This window comes from Canis lupus, chromosome 12 (assembly GCF_003254725.2).
Source record: "Canis lupus dingo isolate Sandy chromosome 12, ASM325472v2, whole genome shotgun sequence".
Classification (NCBI taxonomy): domain Eukaryota; kingdom Metazoa; phylum Chordata; class Mammalia; order Carnivora; family Canidae; genus Canis; species Canis lupus.
In genome coordinates, this window is record NC_064254.1 from 5833506 (window position 1) to 5848527 (window position 15022).

A 15022-nucleotide genomic window follows, 5' to 3' on the forward strand; every position below is an offset into this window, starting at 1 on the left:
TTTGAGAGTTGATTTGTTATAATGGCTTGTGTCATCCTAATACACACCCCCACTTTTCTTCCTGAGTCTAGGCCTAAGCTGCTTACCTGTTCCCAGAAGGGGACATGGATAATTATTTCTCACAGCAAATGCCGGGTTGTTTGAAATGACGGAATGTGGGGAATGGAGATTTTGTCTCCTCCTTAGGTCTGAGATTGGGGCCACCAGCATTCAGGGCCTGGGGGTTGCAGCTGTTGGCATTCTGCAATGGCTCTGGCGGGGTTAGGACCATGTGTGACACTCGGAGGAACTCCTAGGGAAGCAAAGACAAGGACAAACAGCTGATGGGAGGGTGAGGCCACAGCCAGAGCCTTGGGTCTGCCCTGACTCTCTGCCTGTGTCACCTCACTAGAAGCCAGTACCTCCTGGCACCTCCATTTTTCCCATCTGTAGTATGAGTCATGGATGTGGAGTGAGAGTGAAGTGGGGATGGTAAGGAGTCAGGTAATAAATCTGAAATCCTAAAATCACTTTTAAGACTCCACACTGCTGTGCAATCAAAAGATCCAAACCCAAGACTCCTAGAACTTTAGTTTATGCAGGGGATAAACTATGCACCTTCCTTGGGAGGCGCTTAAAGATAATTTGTTAGGGAAGAAAACAATGAAAGATCACATAATTCCTTCTCTTTGGGGGGATCATCCAGAAGGCTATTCTAAGCTAAAGGGCCTGGGAGATGAGTGTCTTGGGGCTTTGAAGGCCAGCTCAGAGGACTGAGCTCAATTCCCTTTGCTATCAAATGTGTACTCTCAGGCGTCTAGCATCTGAAATTCTAGCATTAGTGCTTCATTACTTTGCATATCCATTTGTTCCTCCACAAAAACGCAAGCAACGATAATCCCTAACATTTGTTCAGTGTTTTGGACTTATTCCAATAATCCCGAAAAGACAGACAGGCTCCAACGCTGGGTGCGGTGTTTCTCAATCACTTCTCCTGACAGGATGATAGTGAGCAATTCTACTCCTAGGTGTACATCCAAGAGAAACTCTTGCACACGTACCTCAGAGAAATGGTTAAGAATAGTCATAGCAGGTAGCTATGCCACTGGGTGGCTCAGTGGGTTAAGTGTCTGCCTTTGGCTCAGGTCATGATCTCCGGGTCCTAGGATGGAGCCTGGCCTCGGGCTTTCTGCTCAGTGCAGAGTCTACCTCTATCTCTCTCCCTCTGACCCTCTCCACTGCTCATTCTCTCCTCTCTCTCTCAGATAAATAAAATCTTAAAAGAAAGAAAGAATAGCCATAACAGGGGTGCTTGGATGGCTTTGTCAATTAAAGCCTCCAACTCCAAGTCAGGAGCCCAGGCTGGGGGAGCCTCCACCATGTTGAGGTAGCATCATCTGGGAACATGAAACCTCACTTTCGCCCCAGCCAGGGAGGGCAGAGAGCCTGGAGAGTTTCACTTGGCCTCGGCCCTAAAGAGACCAATGTCATGAATACGCACATTTTCATTGGCCAGACCTAGTCACAAGACCCTGCCTAAAGTGCAAGGAGGGGTTGAGAGCACATAGAGCGGTGGCCCAGCATTACTCTCTTGGCCACAGGTGCTAAAACTATTGAAAACAAAGGAAAGTTCAACATAAAACTCAAGATAGTGTTTAGCACAGGACGTGGGGTGTGGGGCAACTCACAGGAAGGTGTCAGTGATTTGTAATGTTCTAGCTCTGGGGTTGAGCAATGAGTGTTAATTGTGTGTGTGTTAATTATATGTATATACACACACATATATGATTATATACATATATAAATGAATGAATGAGTGAATAGATGAATAAATAAATAAAAGAAAGGACTCAGAAGCAGTGACACTTAAGCCTAATCTCAGGTTGCAGGCCAAAAATGGCTCTTTCATAAATATTCAATGAGCTCTGGCTGAGGCTGCTAGGCCTCAAAAGTACAAAGATGAATAAAATATGGGCTCAACCCCCTCAGGTTCTCAACTCAGGGAATGCAGTAGGTACACAAACCAGGCAAGCCGGCAAGGCACAGTGGAATGGATTACTCACCAGGAGCTCTGGGAGCCAGAGGGAGCCCTGAGAAGGTCTCCCTCCAAAGGGGTCATGTAGGTTGGGTAATGCAGGATGAGTAGGAGTTCAACAGGTAGAGAAATGAGTAGAGGTGGGGTAGGTTGGTCAGGAAGACTCATTCTAGAAACGGGAGTGCTATGTGCAAGGCACAGTGAGAACTTCATTCCTTAGGTGGCCTGTGTTCACGCATCTCCCTAAATGATCTGATCAAGTCATTCACCATGTGCTATGCCACCTAGAACCTTCTGCAGGACCAGCCAGGCACTCATTCTCCCTACTGGCTGTTTGGAGCATTGGTTGCTGATGCTTACAACTAAGTCCTTCTTCAGGAATCAGCCTCAGATAAGGGAATTCTCTTGGCCAAGGCTGTGTACACACCTCTACTCCAAGGGCAGCCATATCCAAATGACTGGTCAAAGGATGAATATACAGGCCCAGGCCCCTTGCTTTAATTCAGGGAACTCTGTGGGACATCCCAGCTCCAGAGCTCGTGTGGGATTAGCTGGGGCCTCTCTAGAGCCTCCAGTCTCCATCATAGCCCAACTCATCTCTCTGTCGGATCCTATTTCTTTTATACTCCCACAGGGGTTGAGTGGGGATGCACTCCCCAAGAAACCTCCTTCAAGAGTATCTCCACTTCAGAGTGTTTTCTAGGAAACCTGCCTAAGATACTCACTAAGGTGTAAATGATTACTCAATTTCAAGGGATGCCTTTCCTGGGGTGTGTGTATAGCAATAATAACTAATGTTCACAGAGTGATTTCCATGTGCTAGGCACTATACTAAGCACTCTGCCTATGTGAGCTTATTTAAAAACGAACAGAAGGAACTCATGCCAAAGGAATGAATTTCTAATGGTAGAATTTCAGACTTAGGGAAGGTGAAATTATCAGCTTAGGGAGACTGGAAGTGTTTGTGTGACACATATTCAGCCACAGATTTCTCTTTCTCGCTGTTCAGTAGTCCTGATCTTTTGTACTGGCTGACTGGCTGGGCCAACCCTCCAGCAAGTCAGAGTTGGGGCTCTCAAAATCATTCTTAAAAAAAAAAAAAAAAAAAAAAAAAGAAGAAGAAGAAGAAGAAGAAGAAGAAGCAGGACTTCTGCTCAGTAGTGCAATAAATATTTCTGTTCTGTCTTTTTTCTGGGGTCTCCCTTCTTGGGAGCCTGTGTGGAGGTAAATTCCTCTGTAAGCCGAGTACCCCGGTTTGGGACTCTCCAAACATTTTCTGAGAAATGGCGACCTTGTTCCTACTACTTCCTCTCCCTTCCTGGGCAGCTCCAGTAGCCACCCTTACATCCTCCTTCAGACTTGAGCTTCCCAGCTTTCCTTTCTGTCATCACCTCCCTCCTGGTGGGGGCTGACCTGAAACCTCTTGTCCCCAGACAGAGCCTCCCTCCATCCCCGAGCCACGTCCTTCCCAGGGAGCATGCCCGGGCAGCAGACTGTAGCCCCGACTAGTCCTTCAGACCTCAGGAACATGTCCCAACATGTTGAGCACTGGGGTAGAAGGGGCTGGTTGCTGTTTTGTCCTTCGGGCTGCCTGCTTTGGGGTAAAGAGGGGGATGGCAGGACACAGGAGACCCCCCAAAGACCCCAAGGAGACTTGGTTTGAATTTCTCTGAACAGAAATATGTGTTTTGCTGCAGATCCCTTGGGATTGGCCTGGGATCCAGGGTGTGTGTCTGTGTGTGTGTTTTTTGCACACTTTTTTTTGCATCAGCTCTCCTGTGTGACTTCTAACAATCTGTTCTTTTGCCCCCTTCATAGCAGAAGTCCCTTGTTAAGGGCATGCCTGGGTATACACTCAAGTGTATGGTTGGAAATTTTTTTTAAGTACTGAACAGTATCAGACACTTAGTACTGTGCCTAATAAATATTTGTTGAATTCTGTTGTTGTTGTTGTGGTGGTGGTGGTGGTGAGCTAAAAGTTTCATTAAAAAAAAAAAAACCCAAAAAATAAAAAAATAAAAAAACCCCACAAAACTCACTTCCCAACAACAACAAAAAGAATTATTTCATTGTGAAGTTCAGTACCACAAAATTTTAAATAATTCAACACAAGCCTCTTTAAAAAAAAATTTTTTTCCCCAAAGTAAACAGACAGACAATGTCAAGTCTATTTGAGATGCTTGAGAGACAAAGGGATTCAAGGCAGTAGGAGGATATGCCTGTCCTCTGCTGAACATTTGACAGTGCAGCCTTTGGGTATGTGTATGTTGGGATGGAGGGAGGTGCAGGTATGAAGAAAGGAGCTAGGGAGGAGGGGATTGGTCCTGGGGTCTTGGCCTTTGTGTGGCCCCCCCCTGAGATCCAGCTGCAGTCCTGGCTTGAATCCACCATCAGGCAGGCAAGGGAGTCTGGTGCTGTGCCCTTGCACCCCTACCTGGGCTCCTATGCCAGCAGTAGAGGAGAAGACCTGTCCTCCCTGAGGTCAGCTGTGTTAGAGGAAGAAAACGGGGCATGTCTGGGCAGAGATTTCCAGACACTGAACAGTCCTAGATGTCAGTAATTGTAGCTGCTCCAAGCCTGGGATCTATTTCTTAGTGGTATTTCTGTTCAAAGTAGCATTCTATTATTTGAAATGTATTTTTAAAGATTTAAAAATTTATTTTATTCTATTTCTTTTATTTTTTTTAACATTTTTAAATGTATTTATTCGTGAGAGGCACAGAGAGGTGGCAGAGACATAAGCAGAGGGAGAAGCAGGCTCCCTGTGGGGAGCCTGATGTGGGCCTTGATCCCAGGACCCCAGGATCTCGACCCAAGCCAAAACAGATGCGCAGCCCCTGAGCCACCCAGGCTCCCTATATTTCTTTTATTTTTTAAAAGTAAGCTCTATGCCCAACAAGGGGCTTGAAGTCAGACCCTGAAATCAAGAGTCACATTCTCTCCTGACTGAGCCAGCCAGGCACCCTCCTCTGTTCCCCGCAATTTTTTAAAAGCAAAACTACAGGGATCCCTGGGTGGCGCAGCGGTTTGGCGCCTGCCTTTGGCCCAGGGCGCGATCCTGGAGACCCGGGATCGAATCCCACATCGGGCTCCTGGTGCATGGAGCCTGCTTCTCCCTCTGCCTGTGTCTCTGCCTCTCTTTCTCTCTGTGTGACTATCATAAATAAATAAAAACTTAAAAAAAAAAAAAAAAAAGCAAAACTACAACTATATTAAGTGAAAGAAGGAGGCAAAAAAGAAGTACAAGAGGGGCTAGTGGTGGCAAGTGGGTGGGAGTAAATGGGCACCTCGCTTGCTTTTGTACCAGCGGCAAGCACCAGTGGACATTTCCAGAATTGTCTTTCATCAATGCCACCTCAGTACACTGCCTGAAAATGAGGAGTGCTGGGGGTTTCCCTCTTTCTAGAGCCACTTAAATAGAGAGGGCAATGAGCAGAGAGCTCTGAGAGGCACTGGGCCTATGCTCCAATTATAGCTGTTTATTTGCTGTGTGACCTGAGTCAGGTCACTGAACTTCTCTGAGCCTCAGTGTTCCCAGCAGCGTAAGCGGATTGTGCGGGGGGAATATCCAGGAGATAATTTGCTAACCAAGTCCTTCCCCCTTCCTAGCTATCAAATCTGTTGCAATCAGAGGTGCCTGGGTAGTTCAGTTGGTTTAGCATCTGTCTTTGCTTCATGATTTTGGGGTCTTGGTATCCAGCCTGGAGTTGGGCTCTTTGCTCAGCAGGTAGTCTGCTTCTTCCTCTCTCCCTACTTCTCCCCCTTCCTCTGCTCCTGCTCTCTCTCTGTCTCATTCATAAATAAATAAATAAATAAATAAATAAATAAATAAATAAATAAATAAAATCTAAAAAAAAAATATGTTGCGGGATCCCTGGGTGGTGCAGCGGTTTGGCGCCTGCCTTTGGCCCAGGGCGCGATCCTGGTGACCCGGGATCGAATCCCACGTCGGGCTCCCGGTGCATGGAGCCTGCTTCTCCCTCTGCCTGTGTCTCTGCCTCTCTCTCCCTGTGTGTGTGACTATCATAAATAAATAAAAAAATAAAAAAAATCTGTTGCAATCATAGAGATCTCTATTGTTGAGGTGAGAAGGAGGTGGATGTGGGCACGAGGAGGAGGGGTAGGGAGGTTGGTTCAATGTCCAATTTCCCCCATTTCCTGCTTTCCCCTGGAGACCTGGTTGACCTTTTCTGAGTATTCCCCATTCCCTCCTTCCCCGGGGGCATTGGGCGAGCAACAACTTTGCATCCGTTTAGTCCTGAGGTCCTTAATTTCTTCATCTGTGAAAGAAGGGGGATCGAATCCGGTTCTGGTCTCCAAGATGCTTTGTTGGCGTGTCTGGGTGCTTGGGAAGAGGCGGTCTAGTGAGGGGTCTGTGGGAAGACTGGCGGTATAGTGGGCTTTTCTGGAAATCGCCGAGCGAGGCACATCCTTTATGCTTTTATTTATGGAGTGTTATCTATGAATGTCACCCCTCGTGATCTTCTCGGGGCCAGAAGAAGGGCTCATCCTAAGAATGCCATCCCTTCGTGGGGAGTGCCAACTCCCAACCCAGCGAAAACAACCCCGGTCTGTGGCTCAGTTAGTGGGGAAACATGTCAAGCACAGGGACCCAGGCGCGGGGCGCGGGGCGCCGGGCGCGGGGCGGGGAGGGAAGCGCCCCCCTGCAGCCCGCGGTGTAGGCGTCTGACTTCGGAGGTCTCCAGCCGCCGGCGAGTTGCGAGCTGCGGCGGCGGACGGCGGCAGAAGGGGCGGTGCCAGGCCTGGGGGCGGGGCGGCCGGTCCCTATATAAGGCGGCACCGGGCGGTGCCAGCTCGCGAGCTGCTGCGGGAGACGGTGGCTTGGAGAGCGGAGGCGGGCGCGGATTCGCGGAGCCGGAGACCCTCGGAGGAGGTGAGGGCGTTGTGGCCGGCGAGGGGGCCTGGGCCGGCGGCTCGGAGCCCGGCCGAGGTGTCCGCCTCGTGTGTGTGTGTTCGTGTCCCAGCGGGTGAGTGTGTGCGTGCGCGTGCCGTCTTCACAGGTGAATGACGTGCGTGGGTCGGCTCCCACGGGTGTCTCCGGAAGGTGCGCTTGTGCCGGAGGTCGGGCTGTGTCGGAAGCCCGGGGCGGCGGGAGCGCAGCAGAGCGGGGGATCCCCTGCCGCGCCCCCCGCCCTGGAGCCAGGGGAGGCGTGGACTCGCGCGCCCCAGGCCCCCGGCGGCGCGCGGAGGGAGCCCCCGGGCGCGGAGCCCCCGGAGGGGCGGGGAACGCCGAGCCCGGCAGGTTCACCGCCCTCCGCTCCCGGCGGCTGCGATCCAATCCGCGCCGTCTCCGCCCAGACCCCTGCGGCCGGGGTCCCCGACGCCTCCGCGTCCGCCACCGGCTGGGCGCTGAGGTCAGCGCGGGCGGCGTACCCCCCCGGTCCTTGGGAACGTGTTGGGACACATCCTTTCAGGGCAATCGAGGAGGTGACTCACGGTGACAAGGAGACCCCGGGAAATGGGACGGGTGCGGTCAGAGCCCCGCCCGGGCTGGGGGACAGTGGCGCCCCAGAAGTCGGCTTCCTCCCCGCCCCGGGTGTCTGTGCCCCGATCGGCACAGTGACTGTTTGGCTGGCACAAAGTGTTCTCAGGGAAGCCGGGACATCGGGAGGTCCAGGACTGGGTGTCCGGTCCCCGCCTCGCAGCGCGCCCTCGGGGACCCGGAGCGGTGGCCCTGCGCGGGCTGGGCTCGCTCCAGCCGGCCCGTGGGAGAAGAACAGGGGTCGGACACACCTGTCCTCCTTCGCGCCCCGCCTGCCCTGGGGTCGGGGCGCCGCATTCCGCAGCGGGAGGGGAGACCTGCGCCGCGGGGCCGCGGGGCGTGCAGCCCACGCGCGGGGCGAGGGACCCGGAGAGGTCCCATCTGGAGGCTGGTCCCACCCTGACGGCCACATCCGGGGGCTCCCGGCGCCCCTCGCCAAACTGCCCTGTCCGAGGGCGACTGCTCAGCGCGCAGCGAGAGGACGAGCCGTCCTTTGGGCGCCGCCGCCCAGCGCGGGCCACCGTGCACCCCCCCCCCGTCGGGGGCCCTCGGGGGACACGGGCGCCCGCCTCTTGCGGAAAAGAATCTTGGAATTGGGTTTGGCGCTTTGGGGTGCCCGGGCGGCTCCCTCCCTGCCCCCCCTTCCCTGCCTCCACGTCGCGGTTCGAGGACTGTCGAGCGGTTCTGTTTTCCTTGCTTTCGTCTATTTTTATTTTCCAGGGATCTGACTCATCCCGTGCTTTGGGCGTGGAGATAAGGTGGAGGGACCAAACCTCTGCGCGCCTCTGCGTGCGGAGTGTGTGTGTGTGTGTGTGTGTGTGTGTGTGTGTGTGTCACGGAGGCGCGCGCGTTTTTCCAACAGTGGCGGGGCTTTCGGAAGCCTGGCTGGCTCAGCGTGACGTGTTCGCGGCCCCCGGTCCGCCCCCCGGTCCGCCCCCCGCCTCCCCTCCCCACCCGAGGGTGACGCTGCAGCCCGAGCGCACGCAGAGTTGTGGCGGGCGGGGAGCGCTCCGCAGGAAACTGACTCATCGCTGCTCGCGGCGGCGGCTCGCGGCTCTGCCCACACGCCGACCCTGCGCGTGATTTCCTGGAGACCGGCGCCCCCGTCCGGCCCCGACGCGAGTAGCAAGCGCGCCTTCCCGCGGAACGCGGCTTCGCCCGCCTTCCCTTCCCGCCTCGCTGCGCCGCGGCTGAGCCTGAGCCGCAGCTGCGAACGCCCCTGAAAAAGCATGCCCCGTTGGCTCATCGCGGGGTGCTGAGTGCTTACTGGTTACTTCGGAATTAAAACTGGCTGAAGTCTAAGACACGAAGGCCAACCAAGGATGCTATTCTCGGTTGTTTGTGAAATAAGGGTTTATATTTGACTTTTCTCTGAACTGGGAGTTACGATAATGGGAATGAGATCAGATTTTGATGAGGAGCCTATGAGGGCCATAGGGTGGTAGGAGAGAGGATCCTTGCCTGGATTCTGGTCCCATCTTGAGCGCCTAGAAGCCTGGGAATACTCAGCCTCCTGGTGAAAAGCCAAGGCAGGCTCCTCCTCCTTGTGCCAGTGAGGCCATCCTGTGTATCCTCTCTTGAAAGGCACCCCAAGAGTGCCCATATGGGGAACTGCCAAACACCTGCTTAAATCCCCTTTATTTTATTATTTTTTAAGATTATTTATTTATTTATTCATGAGAGACACACAGAGGAGGCAGAGACACAGGCAGAGGGAGAAGCAGGCTCCCTGCGGGAAACCGGCTGTGGGACTCTACCCTTGAACTCCGGCATCAGGCCCTGCACCGAAGGCAGATGCTCAACTGCTGAGCCAACCAGGGGCTTAAATCCCCTTTAGTTTGAGTTATTCTGGGAAGAGAGGGACCTATCAACCTGTATTTTTTAAAAAGCTCCCTAAGTGATTCTGCTGGGCCTCTGGTTAGGAACACAAAACTAGAGAGGGAGTAAGGATGAACACCAGAGCACGGAACCCAGGATAAACAGGCCTGGGTTCAAATCCTGGCTGTGCCACTTGTGAGCCATGTGACCTCGGGCAAGTTACTTTACTTCTCTGAGGTCTTAGTTACTTCTTCTGTTAAAAAAAAAAAAAGACCAATATACCCACTCTTTAGGAAAATTAATATTTATTAACTTAGAACAGTCCCTGGCACATAAAAATATATAAATAAATCCTGATGCTTGCCCTAAAGAGAGTGGGTGAAGGTTATTTGAGGGCTCCGCCCACTGTGCTGTGTAACCCCTCTATGGGGCAGTGGCCCTTGGCCTTTTTAGTTTTCTGATTTGGGGGCAAGCCTCGTATCTCTCTAAACGCTTGCCCTTTAAACTTGGTCTGAGGTCACCTAATGTGTCCTCTCTCCTATAAGCTGTGGGAGGTGGGGTGGGGAGGGGGAGCTGTGGCAAGGGTCCAGGGCTTCCTGCCCCAGGAGGTCACTCAGCAGAGCTTTCACCCTCAGAGCCTGCAAAGCAGGACTTGTCCTCGGGGGAAAAGCCAGTCCCTGCCAAGGTTGCAAAGCCGCTCAGCCCTGGAGTCAGGCCAGAGCAGGGCAGGTAGGTGCCAGCACTTCGTCATGAGCAAACTCACCCTCGGTTTTCCCTCTTCTGAAGTGAAAGGAGAGGAACCAGGTAGACCGGTCAACTCTAATTTTCTTTGCCCGCAAAACGGGTTCCTCAGATGCAGCTAACACAGGCAGAGGCTTCCAGGCTGTCTAGACTTCAGATCACCTGATGTGCCTGGCAGGATGTGGCTCAGCCTGGGAGAAATCATCACCCTGGCCTGCCCTGCCCAGCCCCTCCTCACCTCCAGGCCTCCCGCCTGATGACATCCTTGGGAAAGGCCCCCAGCACACAGCACCTGTCAGCTGCTGTCTGAAGGAGGTGGTGGTGGGGGAAGGGGGGGAAGACTCAGCCAGAACTGAACACAGAGAAATAATAACACTTCTATATACCAGCTTCTATATACCAGCTGCTTCTCTGCCTGTTACCTACGTTAACTCAGTTAATCCTCACATCTGTCCTCTGAGACATTCACTATTACTGTCTCCATTTTACAGATGAGGCAAATAGAGTTGAGAGAAGTTAAGCTATTTGTGCAGGGTCACCCAGCGGAGCCTGGATTCCAACCTAGGCAGTCCTGCTCCAGAGCCCTCACTCTTAACTACAGGATAGAGCCTCCACCTCTGTTCTATTGCCTTGCTAGAAGGGACTCCCTGACCAATTGCTTGAGCATGCTTGCACAGCCCCATTTTTTTATAGATGAGAAAATTGAGGCCCAGAGACATTAAGTGACTTTATTTTTTTAATCTTTAACATTTTTAAGTGACTTATTTTTAACAGATTTTATTTATTTATTAGAGAGAGAGAGAGTTGTGCACAAGCCGAGGAAGAGGCAGAGAGAGGGGGAGAAGCAGACTCCCTGTGGAGGAGGGAGCCCAATGCAGGGCTCCATCCCTCAGGATCATGACCTGAGCCAAAGTCAGACACTTAAACAACTGAGCCACCCAGGCACCCCTTTAAGTGACTTTAAAGTTTATGTAATACGCAGCAGAGCTAGGAATAGATCCTAGGTGGGGTTTTTTTTTTTTTTTTCTTTTTATCCCAAAACCCTGGGGGTACTTTTGAATTTCAGAACAGAATTATCCCACATGGGTATCTTGGTAGAGGGATTCAGGAGGCCAGAGTTGCTGTCAGCCTGCCCTTTCATTTGGGACCTGACCTTTTGGTCCGGGCTGGGGTTGGGAAACTACTGGACTCTGGTAATTCACACCCATGAAGGACACCTCGAGGGGGAAACTCATTGATTTTAGTTGATAATACTGGTGGTAAACAGGACTCCGATCCTGCTAATGCAATAAACTTGTCTTTGTTGACAGAACCTGTCCTTCAGCTGCCCACTCCCCCAGTGACCTTGGGGTGCCAGGATGGCTGAGTTCTGGCCCCATCCGGGGGCTGTGGACTGGGGGCTGGGAGTGGCCTGTGGGGAGGAGATGGTGGAGAATCAGCTGGAAGGACTCAGAGACCTCGTGTTCTAGTAGGAAGCTCCCCTCTGAGCTTGCACAGGAAGCCCGGCCTGCTAGGGCAGGGTGCCATTCCCCAAGTGACCGGGGGCCTTGTGTCTCAGCTGCAGGTGCCATGTCGGAGCCGTCCAGGGACGCCCTGCCCATCCCTCATGGCAGCAAGGCTTGCCGCCGCCTCTTCGGCCCCGTGGACAGCGAGCAGCTGCGCCGGGACTGTGACGCGCTGATGGCCAGCTGTGTGCAAGAGGCCCGGGAGCGATGGAACTTTGACTTCGTCACCGAGACGCCGCTGGAAGGCGACTTTGCCTGGGAGCGCGTGCGGGGCCTGGGCCTGTCCAAGGTCTCCCTGCCTGCGGGGCCCCGGGGGGGCCGGGATGACCTGGGAGGGGGCAAGCGGCCCGGCACCTCGCCTGCCCTGCTGCAGGGGACAGCTCAGGAGGACCACCTGGACCTGTCGCTGACCTGCACCCTCCTGCCTCACTCCCCTGAGCGGCCTGAGGCATCCCCGGGTGTGCCTGGCACCTCTCAGGGCCGAAAACGGCGGCAGACCAGCATGACAGGTGAGGATGGGTGCGGGGAAGGACACTGCAGGGGACTCTCAGAATCCGTGGTGCAGGGGCTGGCCTGTCGGGTTCAGCTGGCTCATCAGGCCCAGAGGGAAACAGGCCAGAGAGAGGAAGTCACTCGGCAGGTCTACAGCCAAGACCAGCTAGCTAACATTTATTGGGAACATTTATTATAGGCCAAGCCCCTTGCTAAGGTGAATTTCTAAGACGGTTTCTTTTTGCTTCCTTCCTTTTTTTTTTTTTTTTTTAAAGATTTATTTATTTGAGAGAGTCAAAGAATGCGAACGGGGGTGGGGGGGTTGAGGGGTGGAGTGGCAGAGGGAGAGGGAGAAGCAGACTCCCATCCATCTTCCTTATTTTTTTCTTTGGCATATGGTTTGTTTGCTTGCTTGATTTTACTATCAACAGCTACTTCCTTATCTTAAGATTGTCTATGTCCCTCATGAAGTGATTATCTCCACGAGAAAGGGATCTGCATCTTTCTTGTTCATTGCTGAATCCCCAGCACCTAGGACAGTGTCTGGCATATAGTAGGTGCTTGATAAAAAAAAAAAAAATCAATGAGCAAGGCTGACCTTCAAGCACATACTGTGCCTGGCTCCAGATCAAAGCCTTTAGAGAGGGCATTTCATCCAATTCTTGGAGCATTGTACCAGTGGCAGCTTCATTTTATACATGAGGAAACAGGCTTAGAGAGGTGCAGTCCTGAATCCCATGGCAGGGGCACCTGGGTGGCTCAGTCAGTTGAGTGTCTGACTCTTGGTCTCAGCTCAGGTCCTGATCTCAGGGCTGTGAGTTCAAGCCCTGTGTTGGGTTCCCTGCTGGGTTTGGAGCTCACCTTAAAAAAAAAAAAAAAAAAAAAAAAAAAAAGAATCCCATGGCAAATTTGCAGCTGAGTCAGAACTAACAATACGGATAATAATAGTTCCTATTTATATGGCCCAGTCATTGTACGGAACACTTCTCGCAGAGTATCTAGTGGCATTCTTGGAGCAGTGCTGTTCAATGGAATTCTGCAGTGATGCAGATGTCCAGTGCCGCTAGCTCCAAATAGCCACTGAGCATCTGACGTGTGGCTGGTGTGACTGAGAAACTGAATTTTTCATTTTATTTGATTCTACTTCATTTAACGACAGACATAGCTGGCTACTGTAGTGGGCAGCTTGGCTTGGAGCCGGCCCACGGATGTAGGTCTGGTTATTGTTGGTCACAGCTGTGAAGCGTGGTGGGATGCTCTCTGTAATGCTCCCCGGGGAGGCAGAGTGGAAGTTGCCCCCCACCCCCACCCCCGGACTTGGCAATGTGTCCCTTCGGCCCTAGGAGACATCCCTGCCCCCTCTGCGTGTGCTCTAGACGGATATAGCTCTGCTGGGCCCTCTTCCTCCTGGTCAGCTGACTTCTGTTTTTTCTTCCCAGATTTCTATCACTCCAAACGCCGGCTGATCTTCTCCAAGAGGAAGCCCTAATCTGCTCACCGGAAGCCTCAAGCTCCTAGAAATGAGAGCCCCCCCACATCCCAGGCCCCTTCTACACCTTTTGCCTTTACTCCTTCAGTTTGTACGTCTTAATTATTATTTGTGTTTTAATTTAAACTTCTCCTCATGTACATACCCTGCTTGCCACCACCCTCCCCCCCCACCCCTCCCCAGCCTTTGGCATTTAGGATTATTTAAAAAACCATTAGATAGCAGAATGATAGGCTTATTAGAGTGCTAGGTATTTTTATTATGCAAACTGTTATTTAAATACATCTTCCCCCTGTGCTCCTCATTTCCACTCTCCCAGAGGTAAGGTGGGGCTGGCATGACCCTCACCTGCTGGGTGGTGTTCTCTGGAGGGGCCTGGCTCCCTCTGCTCACCGCCTGGTAGGTGTTCTGAAATTTCGCCCCCTTCCTGCCTTCCCAAACCTGGATTCTTTATCATTTGAGAAGTAAACAGCACTTTGAAGGGGGGCCCAGCAGGGTGGGGGCAGCATCAAAACTTTGGGGTCCTCTCACCTTCTCTAAGGTTGGGCAGGGTGACCCTAAAGTGGGCACAGCCTAGAACACTCTGTCCTGTGAAGGCATGGGGGAAGGTAGGGTCCCGTAGCAAACCACCCCACCTCCCCTCACCCCCTCTGCCACCACAAGGGAGACAGTCTCCATGTTTGGCCTCCCATGAGGTCTTCTAGGAGCTCTGGATGCCCCCTGTTTTCCAGCTGGGCTTTCAAGTCTCTCTCTGTCCCCCGCCCCTCCCCCATTCTCTTTCCCACTAGGACCCTCTCAGTCCTGGGTGGCAGCTCTGGGATGCCTGTTCCCCCAGCTTAGTGGACTGAGAGGGTTTCCTAGGGGTATACTAGAAGTGGGGGTCCCCAGTTCTACCTCAGGCAGCTCAAGCAGCGACCACCTCCTCCTCTCACCTCCTGGGGCAGAGGTCCTGAGAGGGTGAGATAGGCCTACTTGAGTGGGGAATCTGTCAGGGGCGTATTGGGGGGGAGCAGATTTTTCTAGGAGAGAGAGGGCAACACCAGCCCCTGGAACTCATCCAAGGACTTTCCCCACTGCCCTACCCTTCCCCCATTTCATTGCACTTTGAATAGCAGCTGAACAAGGAGTCAGATGTTTTAAGATAGCAGAGGTAGACGCTGTGGATAGGGCATGCTACATGGGCTAGTTGTGAGTTATTGTCTCTTCTGGCCCTGAACATTGAGCCCCTAGAGGTACTGAAGCACTTAGTGGGTCTGACCCCAAACACTGTAAGCTCCTGTAACATCCTGGCCTGTACTGTTTTCTCCTGGCTCCTCATGTGTCCTGGTTCTCCTGTTTCCACCTAGACTATAAGCCTCTGAAGGGCAAGAACAAGTCCTGTACTGCCCTGGGTCTCTCACAGCCCCTCCCGCAGTGCTGGGTACACAGCAGGTGCTCAATAAATATTTCTTAGTAACTTG

General features: G+C 52.6%; 1 protein-coding gene across 2 annotated transcripts; it reads left to right on the forward strand.

The window, feature by feature from the left end:
* The first annotated feature begins 6750 nt into the window (after positions 1 to 6750).
* CDKN1A (cyclin dependent kinase inhibitor 1A) lies at positions 6751 to 15022 on the forward strand. Of its 2 annotated transcripts, none has more exons than XM_025418594.3 (3): positions 6751 to 6908; positions 11635 to 12090; positions 13513 to 15022. In XM_025418594.3, the coding sequence occupies exons 2-3, from the start codon at positions 11646 to 11648 to the stop codon at positions 13560 to 13562; spliced, it is 495 nt and encodes a 164-aa protein (XP_025274379.1). In that variant the 5' UTR covers positions 6751 to 6908; positions 11635 to 11645; the 3' UTR covers positions 13563 to 15022. The 2 variants fall into 2 exon arrangements, with proteins under 2 accessions (XP_025274379.1, XP_025274380.1); XM_025418595.3 differs by having other exon boundaries at positions 6804 to 6908; positions 11641 to 12090.